Consider the following 24,993-nt stretch of genomic DNA (forward strand, 5'->3'; position numbering starts at 1 on the left):
GAGTCCAATACAGAAAACATCAAGGCTTCTAAAAGCCTTGTTCTGACCTCTGACCCCTGACCTTTGATCTCGGTGGTCATTCTTTTGTTATTTTATTATTTAATGACATGTTATCAGTTTTATTTCAGATGGAGAAGTCTATCAGTGTGTTCGGACCCTTTCTCAGCGTCTCCTCCTGTTCCACACAACACCCACGATGTGATTCCTGAGATGTTTGATGTGAGAGATTATGACACGGCGTCCCCCCGCTGTGCTCGGCTCGGGGTCCTCAAACCGCTTCTGATATTTTTGTAAAATGGAGGATTAAAAACTTGGAAGGAAACGGAGGACGGAATCTGGTTATTATTTTTATTTAAGATGATTTTTAAGATGGAGGCACGGTGTATTAGCGGTTAGCACGTTCACCTCACACCTCCAGGGTTGGGGGTTCGATTCCCACCTCCACCTTGTGTGTGTGGAGTTTGCATGTTCTCCCCGTGCCTCGGGGGTTTCCTCCGGGTACTCCGGTTTCCTCCCCCGGTCCAAAGACATGCATGGTAGGTTGATTGGCGTCTCTGGAAAATTGTCCGTAGTGTGTGAGTGTGTGTGTGAATGAGAGTGTGTGTGCCCTGTGATGGGTTGGCACTCCGTCCAGGGTGTATCCTGCCTCGATGCCCGATGACGCCTGAGATAGACACAGGCTCCCCGTGACCCGAGAAGTTCGGATAAGCGGTAGGAAATGAATGAATGAGTGATTTTTAAGTTTCTTTTCATGTCATCACATTTTCATGACATCATGTGTTTATGTGACTGAATGACATGAAATAATTACTAGAATCTTTTTATTTATATTTTGATCATGTCAGACTTCCCACAGCTCACACGTCATGTCTGATCAGTGAGATGGTGTTTATTTCATTCCGACTCGACCGCTCTGTAAATTGGCAGGAGACGTTGCTCCGCTCACCGCCGTCAATTCCTGCAGCACAAAAGCCTCAGATGTCAATTCTGATCGTAAACCAAAGCTGGACCTTTCACCGCTTCACACTGAAGGACATTGAGGCTGACACACAGAAAGCAGGAAGAGGTGTCGGAAGTGGACCTTACGGAGAAGACGTGAAAGGAGGGACACAATGGGAAAGACAGAAGAAGCTTTTGCTTTTCCTCATTTGCTCATTCATCAGGACTCTGTGAATTCAGTGAGCGTTCGGGGTAATTAAGCAGGCGGTTCGAGTTTCTCCTGCATACACACCGTGACGGAGCTCATGGAGGCCTTTATGCTGCTGCTAAATCAATCCTGCTAGATAAGAAAAGGCTTGAGGCTGATGGAAATGACATCTCCATTCATTATAACGCTGAGTGTGAGAATAAAGGGCTGGGAACCAAGCCTGAGTTTATGTTTAGTCAGTTTTTGATCTCCTCTTATGTAGTCAGACCTTCGTTCCCAGACACACTGTCAAGATGTGAGAAAGTCGTAAATGAGGAAAGGTTTAAAAGGTCAAAGAAGCAAAACACTCTTTATAACATACAAAGTCATTCTAAATCCGCAAAGCCTCGTTGTGTATCTGTTCTGCCCCCTAGTGGACACACTGTGCGCTAACATCTACATGACGCCATGACTATATATATATATATATATATGTGTGTGTGTGTGTGTGTGTGTGTGTGTGTGTGTGTGTGTGTGTGTGTGTGTGTGTGTGTGTGTGTGTGTGTGTGTGTGTGTATGTTGTTGTGCTTTGTTTGTTTATTTAATAAATCACATATTTAATAAAACACATATTAAAGTCGTACATTCTTTATTATTTTAATGAATTAGTAACTTCGCTGTTTCTTAAATTAATTTTTTATTACATTAGTTGACATTAATTTTCTAGACTTTGGACCTGTGTTACTTCCTGTGTGCTTCACTATAGTTGTGTTAATACAATGAATGTTCAGATGGAAATGTGTCTGTAAGAAATGTTTGTGAAACTTTAATATAAAGTGAGTTTATTGTTTATTTGAGACTAAGGTCATGATGTATTTCTGCCTGCGTTTTTATGTCAGTTTGATCGCCAGGTATAGATCTGTATTAATCCTTCTAGATCTGTACAAATCATGAGTCTCATTTTGTTTTAGTTCAAACTGCCTTCCTTCCTGATTATTATTATTATTATTATTATTATTATTATTATTATTATTATTATTATTATTATTATTATTATTATTATTATTATTATTGGGAGTCCAACATAAACTCCATCATCAAAAAGGCCCAGCAGAGGATGTAGTTTCTACACCACCTAATGAAGTTTGGTCTGCCACAGGAGCTGTTGGTGCTGTTCTACACTGCAGTCATTGAATCTGTCCTGTTCACATCCATCACCATCTGGTTACACCAACTAAACAGGACAGGAACAGACCGCAACGCACAGTAACAACAGCAGAAATAATAACTGGTGCCCCCCTGCCCACCCCCCAGGACTTGTACGACACAAGAACCAGAAACGGGGCAGGAAACATCACTACTGCCCCTTCCCACCCTGGACACACCCTCTTACAGCTCCTCCCTTCTCTCACGCGCTACAGAACTTTACTAAAACTCCCAGACACAGGAACAGTTTCTTGCCCCAAACAATTACCCTGATTAACAACTCACCATCATTATATTCACCACTTCATATCTGTAAGTGCTGCATTATCAGGACTGTCAGTCATCACGTCATCTGTATATATTACACACTACTGCTGCTGTATAGTGTACTAAAGTATAATATTACACTATATTGTTATTTACACTCTCACACTTTATGTACAGAACTGATCTGTTATATATTCTATTTATGTGTGTATTGTATAGTATAGTGTTATTTATGTGTGTATTGTATAGTATAGTGTTATTTATGTGTGTATTGTATAGTGTTATTTATGTGTGTATTGTATAGTATAGTGTTATTTATGTGTGTATTGTATAGTATAGTGTTATTTATGTGTGTATTGTATAGTGTTATTTATGTGTGTATTGTATAGTATAGTGTTATTTATGTGTGTATTGTATAGTGTTATTTATGTGTGTATTGTATAGTATAGTGTTATTTATGTGTGTATAGTATAGTATAGTGTTATTTATGTGTGTATTGTATAGTCTCTTGTTCTTTCATTGTGTCTTGTCTCGTCTCTCGTGTTTCTTTCTGTGTGTCTTGTCCTCGTCTCGTGTTCTTTTGTGTGTTCTTGTTCTCGATCTCGTGTTCTTTCTGTGTGTCTTGTCTCGTTCTCGTGTTCTTTCATGTGTGGTGTTTCTCGTCTTCGTGTTCTTTCTGTGTGTCTTTTGTTCTCGTGTTTCTTTCTGTGTGTCTTGTCTCGTCTCGTGTTCTTTCTGTGTTTGTCTCGTCTCGTGTTCTTTCTGTGTTTGTCTCGTCTCGTGTTCTTTCTGTGTGTCTTGTCTCGTCTCGTTTTCTTTTTCTGTGTGTCTTGTCTCGTGTTCTTCTGTGTGTCTTGTCTAGTATCGTGGTTATTTCTGTGTGTCTCGTCTCGTCTCCGTGTTCTTTCTGTGTGTCTTGTCTCGTCTCGTGTTATTTCTGTGTGTCTCGTTCGTCTCGTGTTCTTTCTGTGTGTCTTGTCTCGTCTCGTGTTCTTTCTGTGTGTCTTGTCTCGTCTCGTGTTCTTTCTGTGTGTCTCGTCTCGTCTCGTGTTCTTTCTGTGTGTCTTGTCTCGTCTCGTGTTCTCCGTGTGTCTTGTCTCGTCTCGTGTTCTTTCTGTGTGTCTTGTCTCGTCTCGTGTTCTTTCTGTGTGTCTTGTCTCGTCTCGTGGTTCTTTCTGTGTGTCTCGTCTCGTCTCGTGTTCTTTCTGTGTGTCTTGTACTCGTCTCTTGTTCTTTCTGTGTGTCTTGTCTCTGCTTGTTTTTCTGTGTGTCTTGTCTCGTCTCGTGTTCTTTCTGTGTGTCTTGTCTCGTCTCGTGTTTTCTTTCGTTGTCTTTTCTCGTCTCGTGTGCTTTCTGTGTGTCCTTGGTCTCGTCTCTGTTCTTTTTGTGTGTCTGTCTCGTCTCGTGTTCTTGTGATCTGCTCTCTCGTTGTCTTTCTGTGTGGTTTGTCTCGTCTCGTGTTCTTTCTTTGTGGGTCTTGTCTCTCTCTGTTCTTTTCTGTTTGTGTTGTCTCGTCTCGTGTTCTTTCTGTGTGTCCTTGTCTCGTTCCCTGTTCTTTCTAGTTGTCTATGTCTAGTCTCGTGTATCCTATGTGTGGCTTGTTCTCTAAACTGTTTCTTTCTGTGTGTGTTGTCTCGTATCGGGTTCTTTCTTTGTGTCGTGTCTCGTCTCGTGTTCTTTCTGTGTGTCTTGTTCGTCTCGTGTTCTTTCGTTTCTTGTCTCGGTCCTCCGTGTTCTTTATAGTGGGTGTGTTGTCTGTCTCGTGTTTCTTTCTGTGTGTCTATGTCTCGTCTCGTGTTATTTATGTGTGTATTGTATAGTATAGTGTTATTTATGTGTGTACTTTTATGAGTCACAAACAGCTGGAACCAAATTCCTTGTGTGTGTCAACACCAACACACTTGGCCAATAAACCTGATTGAGAATCCTTTTGGTTTAAACTCTTATTATTGCACAGTTCCTTTGTCCCTTAGATACAGACACAACAATAAAGAAAATTGGCTTTTATTGACAAAACAAAAAAAGTATAAAAAGTATTAAATTGTTTAAATTACAATGTGGACAAAAAGAAAACTGAGGCTTTGAACCTTTCTTCAACTCCAATTACGAATCAGACGTGATTAGATGTGACAGATGCTAATGTAGCTAACAAGAACAGCTTATAGCCAACAGATTAGCATGTCTAAATCCTCACATTTCATAACCTTCATGATTCGACATCTTCCAGACGTTTTGGAAAGACGGAGACTCGTTTTAAGACGTGGCTCTTGGTTGTAGATCTTGGAGGGTTCTTTAAGGCTCATTGGGTAATTAGAGGTAGTTATCCCCTGTGTTTGAACCCTTTCTGAGGGGAAAACATTATCATAAGGTTCTACAGAGTTCTTCGAGGGCTTTTAAATGTTCCGTTTTGCTCGAAGCTGCAAATAAAATAAGCTACAATGTTCTCCAAAGACTCTTCAGTTGGTCCTGCCAGGAAACCTTAAAGGTCGGGTGTAGAAAACTACAGCTAAATGTTTCCCCGATTAGAATGAAGTCTAACGCTTAATTATCCAACGAACTCTAGAACCCTGATTTCTAAGTACAGGATGTATTTACTGGGTAAGCGTCCAAATGATCACTCACTGATGTCTGTGATCTCTAGAACCTGTCGGGAGCTCCGTGATCTCTGAGAAAATAAATGTTCGTCAAGGGTTCCTCTTGGTACTTAATGGTTTTCGTCATCCTAACCGGGTTCTACCTGGTACTGAGACCTTTTCTGTAAGGGAAGCACTGGTGTAGTGTTCACCACTGAAGCTTTACTGGACTGAGTATGTTTTTATAAGAAAACAGTCAGAAACCACATCAGTGATTGTGTTTAAGAGAATAAACATCTCCACAAAGCTGCTTGAGGAGACATTAAACTGGTGGCTATGAGCTTCCCTTAATTAACATTATCTTCAGTCCAACTTGGAAAAAAAAAAAAAAAAAAAATTTCACACTTTATTTCTAGCCAAAACATTACTTTTCTGCTATAAGTGCACCTTTCACCGTTAACAATAACATTGATAACGATGATGAAGGATGAAAGATCGGTCACGTCCGTGCGTGAACCAGGAACCTTCGTCCTCTCCGGCACTTTACCGTCTCTGTTCAAATCTCTCTGATGTTTCTCAGAACGTCGTGTGAGCTTCAGTCCAGCGTGACTCCTTCTGGAAGCTCCACCACCACCGGAGCACACTCGTCCAGGTCTACCTCGAAATCCCAGCGGAACTTCTTGGTCAGATGAGCTTTAAACTTCTCTGCTCTTTTTCTGAGAGAAGTGTTGACGCCTGGAGAACCGGCAAACTGGAAGAAATCCTGGAGAAGAGATTTTTTTTTTTTAAAAAAGGAGGGAATTAAATGTATTAAATTAAATTAAAGAATTTTTTCTTCTTGATTGATTTAATTGATTGATTGAAACCTTTATTGCCCTGAAGGGAATTTGTTTTGCATTCAAGGAAGCCACAGTAACATCCAACGACATTACAAACATAGAAGACACACACAAAAAAAACAAAACAACATAAACAACACAAACACAACGATGGTAGTGACATACAATAATCAGTCCAATATATAAAAATGAATCAATAGCTAATTAAAAAATTTCTTTTTAGGTAATTCTATGTACCTGTGTCTAATCTGTTCAGTAACTGAATGCTCCTCGGTACAAATGATGTAATAGCACGTTTAGTTTTTGTTGGTGGCATTCGAAATCTACATCCAGATGGGAGTAAGGAGAACCCACCCACCCCCCACCCCCCACCCCCCACCCCCCCACCCCCAGCACTGGATGGCGGAAGTCACCACACTCTGAATAAAAGTAAAACAATGTCGAGGTCGTTGTGTCTGCATTAAAACTACGCAGTTTCCTTACAAAAATAGAGACGTTGCTGTGCTTTTGAGTATCTTGCTAGTGTGTATATATATATATTCTTGTCCAGTCTGTTCTTGTCCTACCTGTAACGTGGAGGTTAGGAAGTTGTTCTGAGACACGATGTCAACAAAGAAGTCGGGAGGAATTTCACCGAGCTGGTGGTAGAGGACACTGATGAGGCCCAGGTAAAGATCAGAGCGCTGTCTCATGGCCTCCTCACTCCTGCAGAGGAGAAGCAGCAGCTGCTTCCAGTGCTCAAACCCCTCATACACGTTCCCAATGAGGAAACACACGAAGGCAAACTGTAACTCGCCTACAACACACACACACACACACACACACACACACGCACACACACACACGCACACACACACACACACGCACACACACACACACAGTAAGAACCGACTGAATCCATTCTACACATAAAATGAAATCTCTCTGCTTTGATGATTTGTGTTCGTGTAGTTTACAGTGGAAGTGTAACGATTGTGTACCGAGGACGTTGAGCGGCTGTTCCTTGTAGTTGTTCTCAAGCAGCTGGTTGAGGGCGTAGCTGAGGTCCATGCTGCACTGTGTGATCTGAGCGGGCGTGGCTCCTGGAGGATACGTCTGTTGAGGGATGTGAGAGAAGCGGAATTCCGTTCCTTCCCTCTGCTTCATGCGTGGAAGCCTATCCAGTCCTTCCTTCATGCTCCGGCACTCCGTGTCGTTCCGAGGAAGGTTCTGCTCGGTTCTGTCTTTGGTGTGCGTCAGCTGCAGTTCGGGAACCACGTCGCTGAAGGCGCACACGCGTCCGCTCAGAGGCTGCAGCGCGCTCGCCACATCCTGGCTCAGTTTATCCGTCAGAGACACCCACTTCCTCAGAGTGTCATACGGATACGGCCCCAGATAGGAATCGAGCTCACGGAGGCTGGATCTCACACGAGAAACCTCTTCTGAATTCTCTGACATAGAAAAGTCCAAATCCTCCTCGTCTTTGTCCCAGTGAGCCAAAAGGATCTCGCGAGGTTTCAGCGAGAGGAAGACGCCACGTTTAGGACCCAGTTCTCCGCCCTGACTCTTAGCATTAGCCGGGCTATAATGGAGGAAGTGGATACCTGGAGGGATCATCTTAATGCCACGGAAGCGTGGACCCACCCCCCAGGTCTTATAGTCCAGACCCAGCTCGGTTCCTTCAGGAACACCGAGGAGAACCAAAGTGGCTCCTTCTTCAAAGAGTCCTAATGCCACATCTGGGTCCATCTCAGCTTCAGACATCTCTGAGGAACATCATCATCATCATCCTCAGTTTATTCCACTTTATCACAAATGTACACAGCAGGAAGGTTTAGTTAAAGACAAAGAATGTATTTATTATTTAGTTAGTATTTAACTTGGAGTTTTTATTTGACACTTTCATCACATACTGGAGCTCAGACCTGAGACAAGCTAACCGTCTTAGCCACAGGCTAACCGTCTTAGCCACAGGCTAACCGTCTTAGCCACAGGCTAACCGTCCTAGCTACAGGTTAACCGTCCTAGCTACAGGTTAACCGTCCTAGCTACAGGTTAACCGTCCTAGCTACAGGCTAACCGTCTTAGCTACAGGCTCACTGTCTTATTTACAAGCTAACCGCCTTAGCTACAAGCTAACCGCCTTAGCTACAAGCTAACCGCCTTAGCTACAAGCTAACCGTCCTAGCTACAAGCTAAACGCCTTAGCTACAAACTGCCTTAGCTACAGGCTAACTGCCTTAGCTACAGGCTAACTGCCTTAGCTACAGGCTAACTGCCTTAGCTACAGGCTAACTGCCTTAGCTACAGGCTAACCGCCTTAGCTACAAACTGCCTTAGCTACAGGCTAACTGCCTTAGCTACAGGCTAACCGCCTTAGCTACAGGCTAACCGTCCTAGCTACAGGCTAACCGTCCTAGCTACAGGCTAACCGTCCTAGCTACAGGCTAACCGTCCTAGCTACAGGCTAACCGTCCTAGCTACAGGCTAACCGTCCTAGCTACAGGCTAACCGTCCTAGCTACAGGCTAAAAGTCTAGCTACAGGCTAAAAGTCCTAGCTACAGGCTAAAAGTCCTAGCTACAGGCTAAAAGTCCTAGCTACAGGCTAAAAGTCCTAGCTACAGGCTAACCGTCTTAGCTACAGGCTCACTGTCTTATTTACAAGCTAACTGCCTTAGCTACAGGCTAACTGCCTTAGCTATAATCTAACCGTCTTAGCTACAGGCTCACTGTCTTATTTACAAGCTAACTGCCTTAGCTACAGGCTAACTGCCTTAGCTACAGGCTAACTGCCTTAGCTATAATCTAACTGCCTTAGCTACAGGCTAACTGTCAGCTACAGAATCACTGTCTTGGCTACAAGCTAACATTTTACCTCAGAGCAGCACAATGACATTAATTATAGACTTATTTATATTTTTCCAGTATAAACACATATTTATATATAAAACAGAACATGACGTTACCTGCGTCCTGAGTTAGAGCTGTAAAAACGACGCGTTCAACTTTATTAACGCGGACTTAACGTAAACTTTCGGCTCAAAAGCCAGAAACATGTCACAATAAGAGTCCCCCTGGCGCTAATATATGACAGTTAGTTTTATTCAAAATTCACGACCTTTCTTCTCCTCCTTCCTCTTCTTATTAATATTATTATTATTATTATTAGTAGTAGTAGTAGTAGTAGTAGTAGTAGTAGTAGTAGTAGTAATAGTAGTAGTAGTAGTAGTAGTAGTAATATTATCTTCTACCAAAGGAACACTTTAGCACAATACACCTACACATAAACACAAACATATAACTTTATTTACTACAGCTTTACTAAAGTTTTTTCAGGATTGACATCAAAATGATATGAATTAGTTTAATTGATTAATTATGTAATTGCACAATGGGATATATTACAGTAAAGTGAATAAACAAGTCCATAATCAGTGCTTTACTCTAAGCCTTTTTAATATTGGATTTATTTATTTATTTATTTATTTATTTATTTATTTATTTATTTATTTATTTATTTATTTATTTATTTTATCTCAGAAGCCCTTTAAACCGATTTGAAGCGGAAACGTTACTTTTGTTTTGTAAATCGTGACTGCGCTGACTTCCGGTAGCGGGTGTATCTTCCAGTCGGATCTGTAGACGAATACAAAGTGTTTCTTTACTCCGGAAGCTGGAGTGTGAAAGCTCGCTTTATCTCAGTGGCTTCATGTTGTTATTGTTGTAAAGAGAAGAAGCTGTTTAGCGCTTTATCCGTGTGTACAGACAGACAGCTGGGACTCTGAGATGGGCTTCAGGAAGAAGAACAAAAGTCCTCCGGTTCTGAGCCACGAGTTTGTTATCCAGAATCACGCTGATATGGTGTCGTGTGTGGCCATGATCATCTTACTGGGGCTCATGTTCGAGGTACAGAACACACACACACACACACACACACACACACACAAACACACACACACACACATACACACTGATATGGTGTCGTGTGTGGCCATGATCATCTTACTGGGGCTCATGTTCGAGGTACAGAACACACACACATACACAAACACACCGGAACACACACACACCGGAACACACACACATACACACTGATATGGTGTCGTGTGTGGCCATGATCATCTTACTGGGGCTCATGTTCGAGGTACAGAACACACACACACACACACACACACACAAACACACCGGAACACACACACACCGGAACACAGATATGGTGTCGTGTGTGGCCATGATCATCTTACTGGGGCTCATGTTTGAGGTACAGAACACACACACACACACATATACACAAACACACCGGAACACACACACACCGGAACACACACACACATACACACTGATATGGTGTCGTCTGTGGCCATGATCATCTTACTGGGGCTCATGTTCAAGGTACAGAACACATACACACACATACATGTACACAAATACACACACACACACACATATATATATATATACACTTACACATTCAAATACAAACACACATATATACACACAGCGCTGGAAGGTGACCGGCACCCCATGTAGGCCAAAAGGAAGGACCCGGTACTTCCAGTGACCATTTGCGGCGCTGAACACCGTCTTCGGCCACCTGCCAATAGCCCTTTGTCAGTTCGAGGGTGGAAATGAACCGGGCCTTCCCCAAGCGCTCCACCAGGTCATCCACTCGGGGGAGGGGGGGGGATAGCTGTCGAAATCCGAGTTCTGGTTGAGCCTCCGGAAGTCGTTACAGAGGCAAATGGACCCGTCTGGTTTAGGCAACACCACCACAATGGGGCTGGACCAAGATCTGGCAGATTCCTCTATAATCCTTTCCTTCAACATTCGTTCCACTTCTTCCTCCATAACGCAACGGCGGGCTTCCGGGACCCTGTATGGCCGCCTTCTTGATCTCATAATGCACCAGCGCTGTACATCCTGGACGGGACGAGAAGACATCTGAGAACTGGTCCAGGAGCTCTGTGATGTTGTGCAGCTGGGCTGGTGTGAGATCATATCCCCCTTCTTACCAGTGCATGCTCTTGTGGATCTGTGTGAAGGGAAGCAAGCGCAGACACCACAGCCGGAGGGGAATCCATTTTTTCAAAATGTTGATGTGATATAATTGAGTGTCGGCACACTGAAATTCTACAGGTCCCACGCTCTCGAGGACTGTGTACGGGCCCTGCCACATCGCCAGGAACTTGCAGGCGGTGCTAGGAACGAGTAGCATTACACGGTCACCAGGGTGAAGTTCCCTAGCCTGGGCAGGCCGATTGTACCTCCTTTGCTGTGCAGGCTGGGCGCGCTTGATCCATGCCTGCATGTCCTGGATGAAGTAGATGACTGAGCGGATGGGGGAGGGTTGTTCCTCCCAGCATAGGAGTTCAAACGGTGTGAAGTCTGTGGAGGCCTGGGGTTTTTCTCGGACAGCGAAGAGGACGTAAGCAAGGAGGAGGTCCCAATTGGGGGAGGGATTGGTTGAAACGCTCAACAGGTCCACCTGTCTTGGGGTGGTAGACGGACATCCTCGGGTGTTTGACCTGCAACAGCCGACACAGGTCCATCATTAATTCCGACATGAATGGGGTACCTTGATTGCTGAGGATGTCCTTTGGGATCCCGGCTCACTTGAAGAGCATTAGGAGCTCCCTGGCAATATTCTGGGAGGTGGCCTTCTGAAGTGGGACCGCCTCAGGGTAGCGGGTGGCATAGTCCACTATCACCAGGATGTATTCATGACTCCGGGCAGTCGTGGCCACCCTGAGACTCGAACCCACAACCTTAGGGTTAGGAGTCAAACTCTCTAACCATTATGCCACGACTTCCCGTGCTAAAGAAGTCTTTGGGGTTTCCCAAGCCTTTCATTCCTACCACTTTCCATTCTCAGATGGTAGTGCCTGTAGGAACCATGACCACTTCCCCCCACCACCTCCTTGGCGATGAGTTGATCGTACTGTAACCACCACCTGATGATGCGCACCAGCTCATCCATCTATGGACGGGGGTTGCTGTACGGCTCATACCGCCATCTGTGAAACTAACGCCTAAACTAACACATTTTCTGCGGGAAACCCTGAACACCAAGACATCCACACACACACACACACACACCTGAACACACTCACACCAAGACATCCACACACACACACCTGAACACACTCACACCAAGACATCCACACACACACACACCTGAACACACTCACACCAAGACATCCACACACACACACACCTGAACACACTCACACCAAGACATCCACACACACACCTGAACACACTCACACCAAGACATCCACACACACACCTGAACACACTCACACCAAGACATCCACACACACACACCTGAACACACTCACACCAAGACATCCACACACACACACACACCTGAACACACTCACACCAAGACATCCACACACACACCTGAACACACTCACACCAAGACATCCACACACACACACCTGAACACACTCACACCAAGACATCCACACACACACCACACCTGAACAATCTCACACCAAGACATCCACACACACACACCTGAACACACTCACACCAAGACATCCACACACACACACACCTGAACACACTCACACCAAGACATCCACACACACACACACACACACACACCTGAACACACTCACACCAAGACATCCACACACACACACACACACACCTGAACACACTCACACCAAGACATCCACACACACCTGAACACACTCACACCAAGACATCCACACACACCTGAACACACTCACACCAAGACATCCACACACACCTGAACACACTCACACCAAGACATCCACACACACCTGAACACACTCACACCAAGACATCTACACACACACACCTGAACACACTCACACCAAGACATCTACACACACACACCTGAACACACTCACACCAAGACATCTACACACACACACCTGAACACACTCACCCCCAGAGACCTTCCACCACACACACACACCTGAACACACTCACACCAAGACATACACACACACACACACACACACACCTGAACACACTCACACCAAGACATCCACACACACCTGAACACACTCACAACCAAGACATCCCACACACCACACACCTGAACACACTCACACCAAGACATCCACCCACACCACACACCTGAACACACTCACACCAGACATCCACACACACACACCTGAACACATCACACCAAGACAATCCACACACACACACCTGAACACACTCACACCAAGACTCCAACACACACACATTAACACACTCACACCAAGACATCCACACACACACACACACCTGAACACACTCACACCAAGACATCCACACACACACACACACCTGAACACACTCACACCAAGACATCCACACACACACACACACCTGAACACACTCACACCAAGACATCCACACACACACCTGAACACACTCACACCAAGACATCCACACACACACACACACACCTGAACACACTCACACCAAGACATCCACACACACACACACCTGAACACACTCACACCAAGACATCCACACACACACACACACCTGAACACACTCACACCAAGACATCCATTTTTCTTCCACGTCCCACAGATCTCACACACGTCCTGCAGATTAAACCGCGTTAACAAACCTGAACGTCTTCTCTACTTACTATCTCATTTAATCAATAATTCAACAAATATGTTTATGCAAATACATCTTAAAATATAAGAATTTAGAAGTTTATAGTATATTTATTTAACACACGACTGAAGTCTAGACATTATCTTCTCTAAATACACTAAAAAGGGTTTTAATTCATGTTAAATAGAAAATCAGAATCATCTGAAATAGGGCTGGGCGATACGGCCGGAAACTGTATCACGATATCATATCGGTCGATATCGATAATTATCGATATTTTTTATGACCCATTTAAAATAAGGACCAGAAGAAAAATATATTACACTCAACCCTTTTTATCTGAAACTTCACCTTCCTCTGATCAGAATCCCCTCAGTCAGTTATTCAGACAGAAACGTCACCAACCAGGAAACCTCCAATAATTATAATGTAAACATGAGTCTAAAGTCACAATGAACACTTAACTATTATCTCTTAACATTTAAGGTGAGAAATGACAGAAAATAAAATAGTGCAAAGCGTTAAATATAAACATGAGCGTCGGAACCATTATATGTGGGTGGGACGGGACACGCCCACTTTTTATTTACTTCCGACGCTCATGAATATAAACAGAGAAACCTGAGAATTTAGTGCGAGGAAGTTCACTATGATTGGCTGTTAGTGTGTCACTCCCTACGTCGCTAGGTTACCAGAGAGCGAGTGCCTTTGTTGATGAAACCAAACTTGCTTTGCAACCGCCGTTTTCTACAAAATATCGAACGTTTTATCGAACACATTTTTTTTATTGATATCGATCACGTGTCTATCGCGATACATATCGTTATCGTTTTATCGCTCAGCCCTGACCTGAAACCTGAAAAACAAAAACCTGTCTGTATTTTGTGTAGTTTTATTTTATTTAAATGACGTTTGAATGTTCATTAGATTTTAACGGCTGTCTGTGTGAATTTTTTGGACATTTACGTATTTTATTAGTCGGAGGTGGTGAGTCGGTCTGTGATTAGTCGGAGGTGGTGAGTCAGTCTGTGATTAGTCGGAGGTGGTGAGTCATTGGTTAGAGTTGTGTAATCTGTGAGAATTATGGAGCTGGATGGTGTTTGACTCCGACAGGAAGGACATGAGATGACAGGAATGAAGCCACAGAACGGAAGCTTAGAAAAAATGAAAGAAATGTTGTTGTTTTTTTCCTTTATAAAAAAAAGAAAGAAATAAAGAAAGAAAGAACAGAACTAATAAAGAGCATCAGTGTGTGTGTGTGTGTGTGTGTGTGTGTGTGTGAGGTGATGGGGTGTGTGTGAATGAGGTGATGGGGTGTGTGTGTGTGTGTGTGTGTGAATGAGGTGATGGGGGGTGTGTGTGTGTGTGTGAATGAGGTGATGGTGTGTGTGTGTGTGTGTGTGTGTGAATGAGGTGATGGGGTGTGTGTGTGTGTGTGTGAATGAGGTGATGGGGGGTGTGTGTGTGAATGAGGTGATGGTGTGTGTGTGTGTGTGTGTGTGTGTGTGTGTGTGTGTGTGTGTGTGTGTGTGTGTGTGTGTGTGTGTGAGGTGTTGGGGTGTGTGTGTGTGTGAATGAGGTGATGGGGTGTGTGTGTGTGTGTGAATGAGGTGATGGGGGGGGTGTATGTGAATGAGGTGATGGTGTGTGTGTGTGTGTGTGTGTGTGTGAATGAGGTGATGGGGGGTGTGTGAATGAGGTGATGGTGTGTGATGTGAACTCACTTTAATTTTTTTGCAGGTTACAGCAAAGTTCGCCATCATGTTCATCACCGTGCAGTACAACGTCACACAGACTCCAGCTACAGGTCTGTACACCTCCTCTTCCTCCTCTTCCTCCTCTCTCCTTAACAGTGTTGTATTGAAGTGAGTAAATTGTGAACCTGTCCCCTGAGCACAGATGAGAAGGCAGAGCTGGTGAACTTTTATCAGTACGGCCATAAAGACATCGCCACCGTCTTCTTCTACCTGCTGATCGCCGTCATCCTGCACGCTCTCATCCAGGAGTATGTGTTAGATGTAAGTCTGACTTTTACTGTTACTGCATCCACCTACAGCTTCTCTCTCTCTCTCTCTCTCTCTCTCTCTCTCTCTTCTTTCTTTCTTTTTTCTTTTTCTTTCTGTCTTTTTTCTTCTTTCTTTCTTTTTCTTTCTTTCTTTTTCCTTTTCCTTCTTTATTTTTTTCTTCTTTCGTTCTTTTTCTTTCTTTCTTTGTTCTTTTTCGTTTTTTTCTTTTTTCTTTCCTTTTCTTTCCTTTTCTTTCTTTCTTTCTTTTCATCTTTCTTTCTTTTTCTTTCTTTCGTTCGTTCTTTTTCTTTCTTTCGTTCGTTCTTTTTCTTTCTTTTTTTCTTGCTTGCTTTCTTTCTTGCTTTCTTTTTTCTTTTCTTTCTTTCTTTTTTCTTTCTCTTTTTTCTTTCGTTCTTTTTTCTTTCTTGCTTGCTTTCTTTCATTCTTTTTCTTTGTTTCATTCTTTTTCTTTCTTTCTTTTTTCTTTTGTTCTTTTTCTTCCTTTCTTTCTTTCTTTCATTTTTCCTGTTCTTTCCTTCCTTCCTTCCTTACTTCCAACCAACTACCCTTTCTTCAGTTCCTTCTTTCCTTCCTGCTACCCATCCATCCATATATCAATCTATCCATCCATCTGTTCTTCCAGCATGTCACCCAGTTCCTTCTTTCTATCCTTTGTTTTTCGTCATTCAGTTCCTTTCTTCCACTTTTTCATCCATCCAAGCAGAATAAAAACAGATATCACCGAGATGAAGGAGAGATGAAGGAGAGATGAAGGAGATTTGTGGCTTTTACATCATTTACATTTACAGCATTTAGCAGACACCCTTATCCAGAGTGACTTACAACTGAGCAATAGGGCCTTGCTCAGGGGCCCGGGGTACGAACCCATGACCTTCCGATCAGTAGTCCAACACCCTAACCACTGAGCTCCCACATCCCACATCCCATTTACATCTTTAGTGTAAATGGGAATTGTGGGCGGTTTTATATTTTGAGGACTGAAACTTTGTGTGTGTTTATAATTAATCTGCACGAATCACTTCATCTCTACAGAAAATAAATCGGCGTCTGCACTTGTCCAAAACTAAACACAGCAAGTTCAACGAGTCGGGGCAGCTGGCGGCGTTTTACCTGGCGTCGTTCATGTGGGGCTGCAGCATCCTGACGGCGGTAAGACCCTGAGCTCGCTCACACACACACACACACCTCGTTACTCACTCTTGTTTTGTACGTGTCTGTAATAAATGTTTTTTTATTGTTCCGCAGGAGGAGTTTGTGACCAATCCGACATTCCTGTGGGAAGGTTATCCTCACACTCGCATGGCGTAAGTCAGACTCACTGATTCTCATCAACACACAGCACCTGAAACACACAGACACGCAATAAACACACATCCAGAAACAAAAAAGTAGAGTCGACTCTTCGGTTATTTGACTCAATTGTCCAATAAGAGTCGAGTCTTTTTAAGTGAATCGGATTATTTGACTCGACTCAGCAGTAAGTGTTCGGTCTTTTTATGGAATCAGGTTATTTGACTCCGTTCACTAATAAGAATCGACTCTTTTCAGGGATTTGCTATAATATTCTCAGCAAACCAAAAGAATGTGTCAACTCTAATGACTCGTTTCACTAATAAGAGTCGAGTGAATCACTTTATTTGACCCGGCTCAGCGTTAATAAGTGATGACCTCGCATATTTGAAAGAAAGCAGTTCCACATGAAATCCATAATGTAGCCCATATAAAAACTTACTAGGCATTCAACCAGAGCGAAAGTAATGGCACCCTATAAAAAAGAGGACGCGGCGGAAGCGTTCCTACTGCTCTTCAGTTCGCTCTGCCTGTTGATGGATGGATGTAAATCTACACAAATATTTGAAGACATTTAAAACATGGAGTTTACTCGAGTTAAATGACCGCCCTTTACTCAGAGCTCCTCTCCTACGTGCGACACACAACGTTGGATTTCTGTAGCGTTGTTTTTTTTTTCCCCCCAGTATTTTTCCTGTCTGTCTCAGTTTTCAGGTGAAGTTCTTCTACATCTGTCAGATGGCGTACTGGTTCCACGCGCTGCCAGAACTTTACTTCCAGAAAGTCAGAAAGGTAAAGACTGCAAGCGACAGGCTCCGTGTTTACAATCTGATGTTCCGTAATATTGTATAGTTAGATTTAATAGATGGTTTATATATCACCACGGCAACAAGCTTTTATTCAGCGCTCGTTTCCTATCAGAATAAGGAACAGGTTAATGTTTAATCCCGAGTTTGCTCTGATTTATTCCTCACGTGTCTCTCGCTCCAATCGGATCACGTGTCCGTGTTTTCAGGAAGATATTCCTCGCCAACTTTACTACATCTGTCTTTACATCTTCCACATCACCGGTGCCTACGTCCTCAAGTGAGTCTCCTCCAACTCTTCACCTTCCTTAAGTCTCCTCTAAAAATAAGATAAACCTCCCTGTGTAAATGATGCAGCTTGTGTTTAGTCTGAATTACCATCAGGTGGAGATGCTGAGATTTTACTTAGGTTCACTCTGGTGTGTGTGTCTGTGTGTGTCTGTCTCTGTGTGTGTCTCTGTGTGTGTCTGTGTCTGTGTGTGTGTGTGTGTCTCTCTGTGTGTGTGTGTGTCTCTCTGTGTGTGTCTCTCTGTGTGTGTCTCTCTGTGTGTGTCTGTCTCTGTGTGTGTCTGTCTCTGTGTGTGTGTGTCTCTGTGTGTGTGTCTCTGTGTGTGTGTCTCTGTGTGTGTGTCTCTGTGTGTGTGTCTCTGTGTGTGTGTCTCTGTGTGTGTGTCTCTGTGTGTGTGTGTGTCTGTGTGTGTGTCTGTGTGTGTGTCTGTGTGTGTCTGTGTGTGTGTCTGTGTGTGTGTCTGTGTGTGTGTCTGTGTGTGTGTCTGTGTGTGTGTCTGTGTGTGTGTCTGTGTGTGTGTCTGTGTGTGTGTCTGTGTGTGTGTCTGTGTGTGTGTGTCTGTGTGTGTGTGTCTGTGTGTGTGTGTCTGTGTGTGTGTGTCTGTGTGTGTGTGTCTCTGTGTGTGTGTGTCTCTGTGTGTGTGTGTCTCTGTGTGTGTGTCTCTGTGTGTGTGTCTCTGTGTGTGTGTCTCTGTGTGTGTGTCTCTGTGTGTGTGTCTCTGTGTGTGTGTCTCTGTGTGTGTGTCTGTGTGTGTGTCTGTCTGTGTGTGTGTCTGTGTGTGTGTCTGTGTGTGTGTCTGTGTGTGTGTCTCTGTGTGTGTCTCTGTGTGTGTGTGTGTGTGTCTGTCTCTGTGTGTGTGTCTGTCTCTGTGTGTGTGTCTGTCTCTGTGTGTGTGTCTGTCTCTGTGTGTGTGTCTGTCTCTGTGTGTGTGTCTGTCTCTGTGTGTGTGTCTGTCTCTGTGTGTGGGTGTGTCTCTGTGTGTGGGTGTGTCTCTCTGTGTGGGTGTCTGTGTCTCTGGGTGTCTGTGTGTCTGTGTCTCTGTGTGTGTGTGTGTGTGTGTCTGTGTGTGTGTGTGTGTGTGTGTGATCAGTCTGCACAGGTTAGGTTTGGTTCTTCTGGTTCCTCACTACCTGGTGGAGCTTCTGTTCCATGCGTCTCGTCTCTTCTACTTCAGCAATGAGAACAAGCAGAAAGGGTGTGTGTTCACTTCCTCTCCTCCTCTTCATCATCATCCTCCTCCTCCTCCTCTGTGTTTTAGTTTTTGTTTTATTGGTGTATAAAGTGATGAATCCCACAGTTTAACCCCTTCAGAGCAGGTAGAACATCCCTCTTCTGCTGTGGCTCTGACTCGGCTCTGACTCGGCTCTGATAAGTAAACATTGGGTTTGGTGACTTTACATTAAGGTGAAAACCTGAAAGGCAGTAAAACGGTTTATTAGAATTAATAATAATAATTTAAAAATGACAAAAAATATAAAAATTAATACAAATACTTTTGTTTCAAGTAATGATAGAAAGTGTTAAATAAGAACAAGCGAAAATTATCATCATTTAAAGTATTCATTTTAATTACTAACTGTGTGTGTGTGTGTGTGTGTGTGTGTGTGTGTCTGTCACTCTCTGTCTCTCTCTCTCTCTCTCTCTCTCTCTCTCTCTCTCTCTCTCTCTCTCTCTCTCGTGCGCGCAGAGAACAGAGTTCCCGCAGTCTGTATGTACCCCAGGGTCCTCAGTGTTGGGGCAGTTACTGTGGTTAGGTTTACTCAGTGTACTTAGTGTACTGTCCATTTAGGGCCAGTTTGGTGTTTTGTTTGAGATTCGGTCAGTTCTGTTTAATATTTAATGTGTAAATATTGATGTGTTGATCTCTCTCTCTCTCTCTCTCTCTCTCTCACTCTGTGTCCCTTTCTCTCTGTCTCTCTCTCTCTCTCCCCCTTTCTCTCTCTCTCTCTCTCTGTCTCTCTCTGTGTCTCTCTCTCTCTCTCTGTGTCTCTCTCTCTGTGTCTCTCTCTGTGTCTCTCTGTCTCTCTCTCTGTCTCCCTCCCCGTCTCTCTGTCTCTCTCTCTGTCTCTCTACCTTTCTCTCTGTGTCTCTCTCTCTGTGTCTCTCTCTCTGTGTCTCTCTCTCTGTGTCTCTCTCTGTCTCTCTCTGTGTCTCTCTCTGTGTCTCTCTGTCTCTCTCTCTGTCTCTCTACCTTTCTCTCTGTGTCTCTCTCTCTGTGTCTCTCTCTCTGTGTCTCTCTGTCTCTCTCCCTCCCCATCTCTCTCTGTATCTCTCTCCCCCCCCCTTTCTCTCTCTCTCTCTCTCTCTCTGTCTCTCTCTCTCTCTGTCTCACTCTCTCTCTGTCTCTCTCTCTCCCCCCCCCCTTTTCTCTCTCTCTCTCTCTCTCTCTGTCCCCCTTTCTCTCTCTCTCTCTCTCTCTCTCTCTCTCTCTCTCTCTCTCTCTCTCTCTCAGGTTCACTCTGTGGGCTCTGCTCTTTGTCATTGCCCGTCTCCTGACCCTCACGCTCTCAGTCCTGACGTTTGGGTTCGGACTTTCCCGTACAGATAATCAGGGCTTTTCTCTGTCTGAAGGAAACTTTAATGTTCTCACTGTGAGGTAAAGTTTAATCCCAGCAGCTACGTCTACACACACGAGGAAGTTTACAGTAATGCAAGCTGAAGCAAGAAACACTTCCTGTTTTAAAGTGTGTGGGTGTGTGTGTGTTGGGGGGTGTGTGTTGTGTGGGGGTGTGTGTTGGTGTTGATGTGTGTGTGTGTGTGCTCTCACTCTCAGGATGACGTGTCTCTCAGCCATTTGCTTGACCCAGGCCTGGATGATGTGGAAGTTTATTAACTTCCAGCTGAAGAAGTGGAGAGAGCAGAGTCAGGTCCAGAGCAACAAGAAGAAGATCGTCAGTCCCAAGAGCAAACCCGGCAAGAAGGACTCGACCCGGGGTGAGAGGGGGGCATCATCTGTAATCCTACCCCAGAATAAAGGAACAAACCAGGAAGTTATAGATGAGCTGTGTTTCTCTATAAAACCTCAAATCAGAACCAGATCATTTACTAATGTAGAGACTCACAGGTCTGACGGGGGGGGGGGTCTTAGTGGTTAGCACGTTCGCCTCACACCTCCAGGGTTGTGGGATCGATTCCCACCTCCGCCTTGTGTGTGTGGAGTTTGCATGTTCTCCCCGTGCCTCGGGGGTTTCCTCCGGGTACTCCGGTTTCCTCCCCCGGTCCAAAGACATGCATGGTAGGTTGATTGGCATCTCTGGAAAATTGTCCGTAGTGTGTGTGTGTGTGTGTGTGTGTGTGTGCCCTGTGATGGGTTGGCACTCCGTCCAGGGTGTATCCTGCCTTGATGCCCGATGACGCCTGAGATAGGCACAGGCTCCCCGTGACCTGAGAAGTTCGGATAAGCGGTAGAAAATGAATGAATGAATGTCTGACACTCAGATCAGAACTAGAGTTAAAGGTGATGACAGATTGTAATAACACACTCATTGGAAAATGACCAGCAGTTTAGTGTTTAATGACAATCGGAAACCAAAGCCATATTTAAAATGATGATTAATTTTAAAAGAGAAACCCGGATGATCTACATGATGGTCTACACTGTAAATGTTCTGCAGTTCCTACTTCGTCCTGTCGGTGGCGCTCACTCGTTCCGTTATGTTTGTCTCTCAGGAGGTTCGGTCAACGGCGTGATGAAATCAGAGGACAAAACATCACCACGAGCAAGAAAATCCAAATCCACGTAGAGCAGCAGACGGATCCGGACAAATCTCTTTCTTGAGTCCAGCTGTAGAAAGAAAAGCTTTTTACTGTCTCCCGAAGAAGCTCCGTGTCTCTCAGACGTCTTCTAACTGTCCGCTGGCCGCACTGGGCTCCGGGGGTGGGTGAAGGGAGCGGTTCACTTCAGTTTGTTTTAAATCTCAGTATTTTTAGCGTGTTTTTTTTTTTTTTTTTTTTTTTGTCCGGTTTATCAATCAGGAGGTGTTTCAGAAGCTTTGTGGGGAAAAACCTTGTGAAGAAAAGGTTCAGGTTTGTCTTCTGAGTGGTGATTTGATTATGGGTTGTACCCCAGGGGTGTCTATTAAGACTGGTTCCCCCCCCCCCCCCCCCCCTATTCTTTAGGACTTGAGCTTTTTTTAAAAAAAAAAAAAACAACAACAACAAATGGTCGCCCTTCTCATCTTCATCTTTTTCATCTTCATCATCAGCATCTGTCGCCGTGTCTCTAAAGTCATAAAGGAAGTGTGTCCTTTTTCCAGTAGGGTTTTTTAGTCTTTGTGGCTAAAAGACTACCCCCCCCCCTTTTTTTTTTATTTTACACTATGCCTGATGAAAGTGCTCCCCCTAGAGGTCTGAAGGACACATTGCCTCACCTTTTATCTATTTTGAAGGCCCTCTTTTTTTAAAGTATGTTTTTTATTCGCTTATGTTCGTCAAATTTACCAAATTAGTTGAATTTTCCACAAAGTTTTATCATTTGAATCGTGTAGGCGGGGCTAAAATCGCTGCTGATCACCGATTGGTCAATCACGTTAGCGACGGATTTAATGATAAGATGACGTGTGGCACACTGAACATCAGCAGTTACAATAAAAACAATCTTTATAGTGATGTTTTTTTTATGTTTTGTTGTGTTTAATAAATGCTGATGAGTGTAAAATTCTTCATCTTAACGTTAAACGTCGTTCAGACTGACTTCCTGTTCACTAGAAGTGCTCACTATAATCTAGTGCACGATGTGTCCTGTAGAACACGGTTTTACTGCAGAAACTACACACGTGTGTATTTATAATCACTCGCTAGAAGTAGAGGAGTGAAACACTGTCGTTACCCGAGTGGGACGGGGTGGGTTTAATTTGTCTTTATTTTGTTTACTTTCTCTTCTTTCCATCCATTATTGTTATTATTATTATTATTATTATTCAGTTTGTTCTTCATCCCAGCGTGCACAGCTCCATTTATGAAAGTGTTCTCCTCCAATACAATCATCTCTCAAGTGTCCTTAAGATGATACGCTGTGGGTGACTTTGCATCTTCATCTTCATTCATAATGAACGGATTTCTGTATGTGTGTGTGTGTGTGTGTGTGTGTGTGTGTGTGTGTGTGTGTGTGTGTGTGTGTGTGTGTGTGTGTGTTGTGCACTTGTGCATGTTTATGGGTTGAGTGCATGAATCATGTTGCACCTTGATAGGTTTGATTTAAAGAAGTGTGTGTGTGTGTGTGTGTGTGTGTGTGTGTGTGTGTGTGTGTGAGAGAAGATTCTGGTTTTGAATTTTGTACCAAATGTCTTGTGAGCGAGAGAGGTGAGGTCTTGTTTAAGCTATTCTTACTCTGTGAATTTTATTGTGTATAACTCCTCTCTCTCTCTCTCTCTCTCTCTCTCTCTCTCTCTGTCTCTCTGTCTCTCTGTTTCTCTTTCTGTCTCTCTCTCTCTCTCTCTCTCTCTCCTGATACTGTATGTTTCTGAATTGCCAAATGGTGTAAAAACGACCTCTTGCTCTTTCCCAGTGATTTTGACGTCAATGTTTCGTCTGTTTTCACTTCGGACATCATGCATTTTTCTTTCGGCATCTCTGGCAAAAAAAATAACATTAAAAATCACTTAAATTACCGAAAGTCCATTAAAATTTATATTAATAAAACAAAAACGTTGTTAGTGTAACTCTATAATTCTATAAATCGTTTTTAAAAAAAAGTCATCTGACAGAACGGGAAAAAATCTGTTTACTACATTTTCTGTATTTGGTTGTAAAAACTAAAAGTATTGGCACCTTTAATCACTTCAAATATCTCAACACAACGTTCATTATTTAAAAAAATGCTTGTCGTTTGATTATAAATTTAAACCCTGATCTCTCTCTCTCTCTCTCTCTCTCTCTATATATATATATATATATATATATATATAAACTTAATTTAATTTTGACACAAAATTATTGGCATGCGGCATTGACAAAGTCTCTAAACTTTTCACACATCACCTTTTGTAATGATTTGTTTTATCCGTGTTTTTTTCCCCTCGTCTCTGCTGCGAACGTTCAGAGAAACTTCACCACTTTTTACCATTTCTGCCTCCGTGTGGCGGCGTCTCAGGAGGGAAAGAGCAAAGTCGCCCTTTTTTTAACGTTTTATCCGTCGACCTCGCGGTTGTCTGGCGGTCAGATGTCGTGTAGATGATTATATTCACACGCCGACTTCTTGTTAGATTTTTAAACTATTTTTATAGACCTGAAAAACGACTGTAGAGAGATTAACGTTTATTTAGCACTTATTTTTTTATGCCTCGTTGATTTCCGAGTTTTATTTTTGTACTGTGCCGGAGGAGAGCTTTCTACCCCGAAGGTGCGGGTCCAAAACCTGGCGAGAAAAAGAGTGGGTAGAAAAGTTCAGGGTTTAAACCGAGAGCGGATTTTTCTGTTCAGAACGTTTGATTTGTTGTGTGATTTTGACGCTTTTTTTTTTTTTGCTTGATTTAATTTTCCGGACTGATTTCCACAGCGTTTTTGCGTTTTTTTTTTTTACTGATTATGCAAGAGGTGCTAAAACGCCGTGTATTGATTGTGAATCGTCGTGTTTTTTAGCCTGTAATCGTCGATTTTGTGAGATTTTTCAGCGTGCGGTGTTTGTTTAACGCAGCAGAACAGAAAGCAGCATGTCGTGTGTGAAAACACTAAAGTGTCATTTCTCATCCACTCCTGGGATTTTGTTCTGTTCACTGGTTTGGAAAATACGGCATAAAAAGCAAAAAAAAAAACTGATATGTTGCACCAAAGCTTCTTTATTCTCTTCTTAAACACGTCACAAGGAGACGAACCTTAAATCCTTTATTTTTACATATAAATGCACAGTTCTCTTTATTTTTATTCGATTATTTTTCAGATGCTCGTCTGTATGTCGCATTGCTTTTATATAAAATGTTGATCTCTGTATTTATGCAAATCTTCTGTGTTACTTGTTTGTTGGTTTGATTTCTGTTTTGATTAAAACCTTTGGCTTAAA

At 43.3% G+C, this 24,993-nt stretch overlaps 2 protein-coding genes across 6 annotated transcripts; one reads left to right on the plus strand and one right to left on the minus strand.

The window, feature by feature from the left end:
- Positions 1–4,587: 4,587 nt before the first annotated feature.
- On the minus strand, positions 4,588–9,091 carry aar2 (AAR2 splicing factor). 3 transcript variants are annotated; one of them, XM_047807469.1, is made up of 5 exons: positions 8,958–9,091; positions 6,992–7,756; positions 6,578–6,807; positions 6,039–6,048; positions 4,588–5,935 (listed from the first exon to the last, which is right to left on the minus strand). In XM_047807469.1, exons 2-5 carry the CDS (start codon positions 7,752–7,754, stop codon positions 5,868–5,870), a joined length of 1,071 nt encoding a protein of 356 aa, XP_047663425.1. In that variant the 5' UTR covers positions 7,755–7,756; positions 8,958–9,091; the 3' UTR covers positions 4,588–5,867. The 3 variants fall into 3 exon arrangements, with proteins under 3 accessions (XP_047663425.1, XP_027012992.1, XP_027012993.1); XM_027157191.2 differs by lacking the exon at positions 6,039–6,048; XM_027157192.2 differs by lacking the exon at positions 6,039–6,048 and having other exon boundaries at positions 6,992–7,794; positions 8,958–9,066.
- Positions 9,092–9,572: 481 nt separating this feature from the next.
- On the plus strand, positions 9,573–24,993 carry zgc:113278 (Translocating chain-associated membrane protein 1-like 1-like). 3 transcript variants are annotated; one of them, XR_007139322.1, is made up of 12 exons: positions 9,573–9,897; positions 15,325–15,391; positions 15,484–15,602; positions 16,644–16,760; positions 16,857–16,915; positions 17,609–17,693; positions 17,917–17,987; positions 19,087–19,191; positions 20,449–20,592; positions 20,770–20,930; positions 21,666–23,130; positions 23,202–24,993. XR_007139322.1 is itself a non-coding variant. In XM_047807470.1 (11 exons), the coding sequence occupies exons 1-11, from the start codon at positions 9,778–9,780 to the stop codon at positions 21,737–21,739; spliced, it is 1,122 nt and encodes a 373-aa protein (XP_047663426.1). In that variant the 5' UTR covers positions 9,573–9,777; the 3' UTR covers positions 21,740–24,993. The 3 variants fall into 3 exon arrangements, 2 of the variants coding, with proteins under 2 accessions (XP_047663426.1, XP_047663427.1); XM_047807470.1 differs by having other exon boundaries at positions 21,666–24,993; XM_047807471.1 differs by lacking the exon at positions 9,573–9,897 and adding an exon at positions 10,064–10,135 and having other exon boundaries at positions 21,666–24,993.

This window comes from Tachysurus fulvidraco, chromosome 23 (genome assembly GCF_022655615.1).
Source record: "Tachysurus fulvidraco isolate hzauxx_2018 chromosome 23, HZAU_PFXX_2.0, whole genome shotgun sequence".
Lineage (NCBI taxonomy): Eukaryota > Metazoa > Chordata > Actinopteri > Siluriformes > Bagridae > Tachysurus > Tachysurus fulvidraco.

Excerpts from the sequence above, each read along its gene's own strand:
- aar2 (XM_027157191.2), bottom strand. The coding sequence starts at position 7,754 with ATGTCTGAAGCTGAGATGGACCCAGATGTGGCATTAGGACTCTTTGAA. Across the intron at positions 6,808-6,991 it reads ACAGCCGCTCAACGTCCTCG|GCGAGTTACAGTTTGCCTTC; the intron begins GTACACAATCGT and ends TGTGTGTTGTAG. Across the intron at positions 5,936-6,577 it reads TCCTAACCTCCACGTTACAG|GATTTCTTCCAGTTTGCCGG; the intron begins GTAGGACAAGAA and ends TCTCTTCTCCAG.
- zgc:113278 (XM_047807470.1), top strand. The coding sequence starts at position 9,778 with ATGGGCTTCAGGAAGAAGAACAAAAGTCCTCCGGTTCTGAGCCACGAG. Across the intron at positions 17,694-17,916 it reads ACTTCCAGAAAGTCAGAAAG|GAAGATATTCCTCGCCAACT; the intron begins GTAAAGACTGCA and ends CCGTGTTTTCAG. Across the intron at positions 17,988-19,086 it reads ACCGGTGCCTACGTCCTCAA|TCTGCACAGGTTAGGTTTGG; the intron begins GTGAGTCTCCTC and ends GTGTGTGATCAG.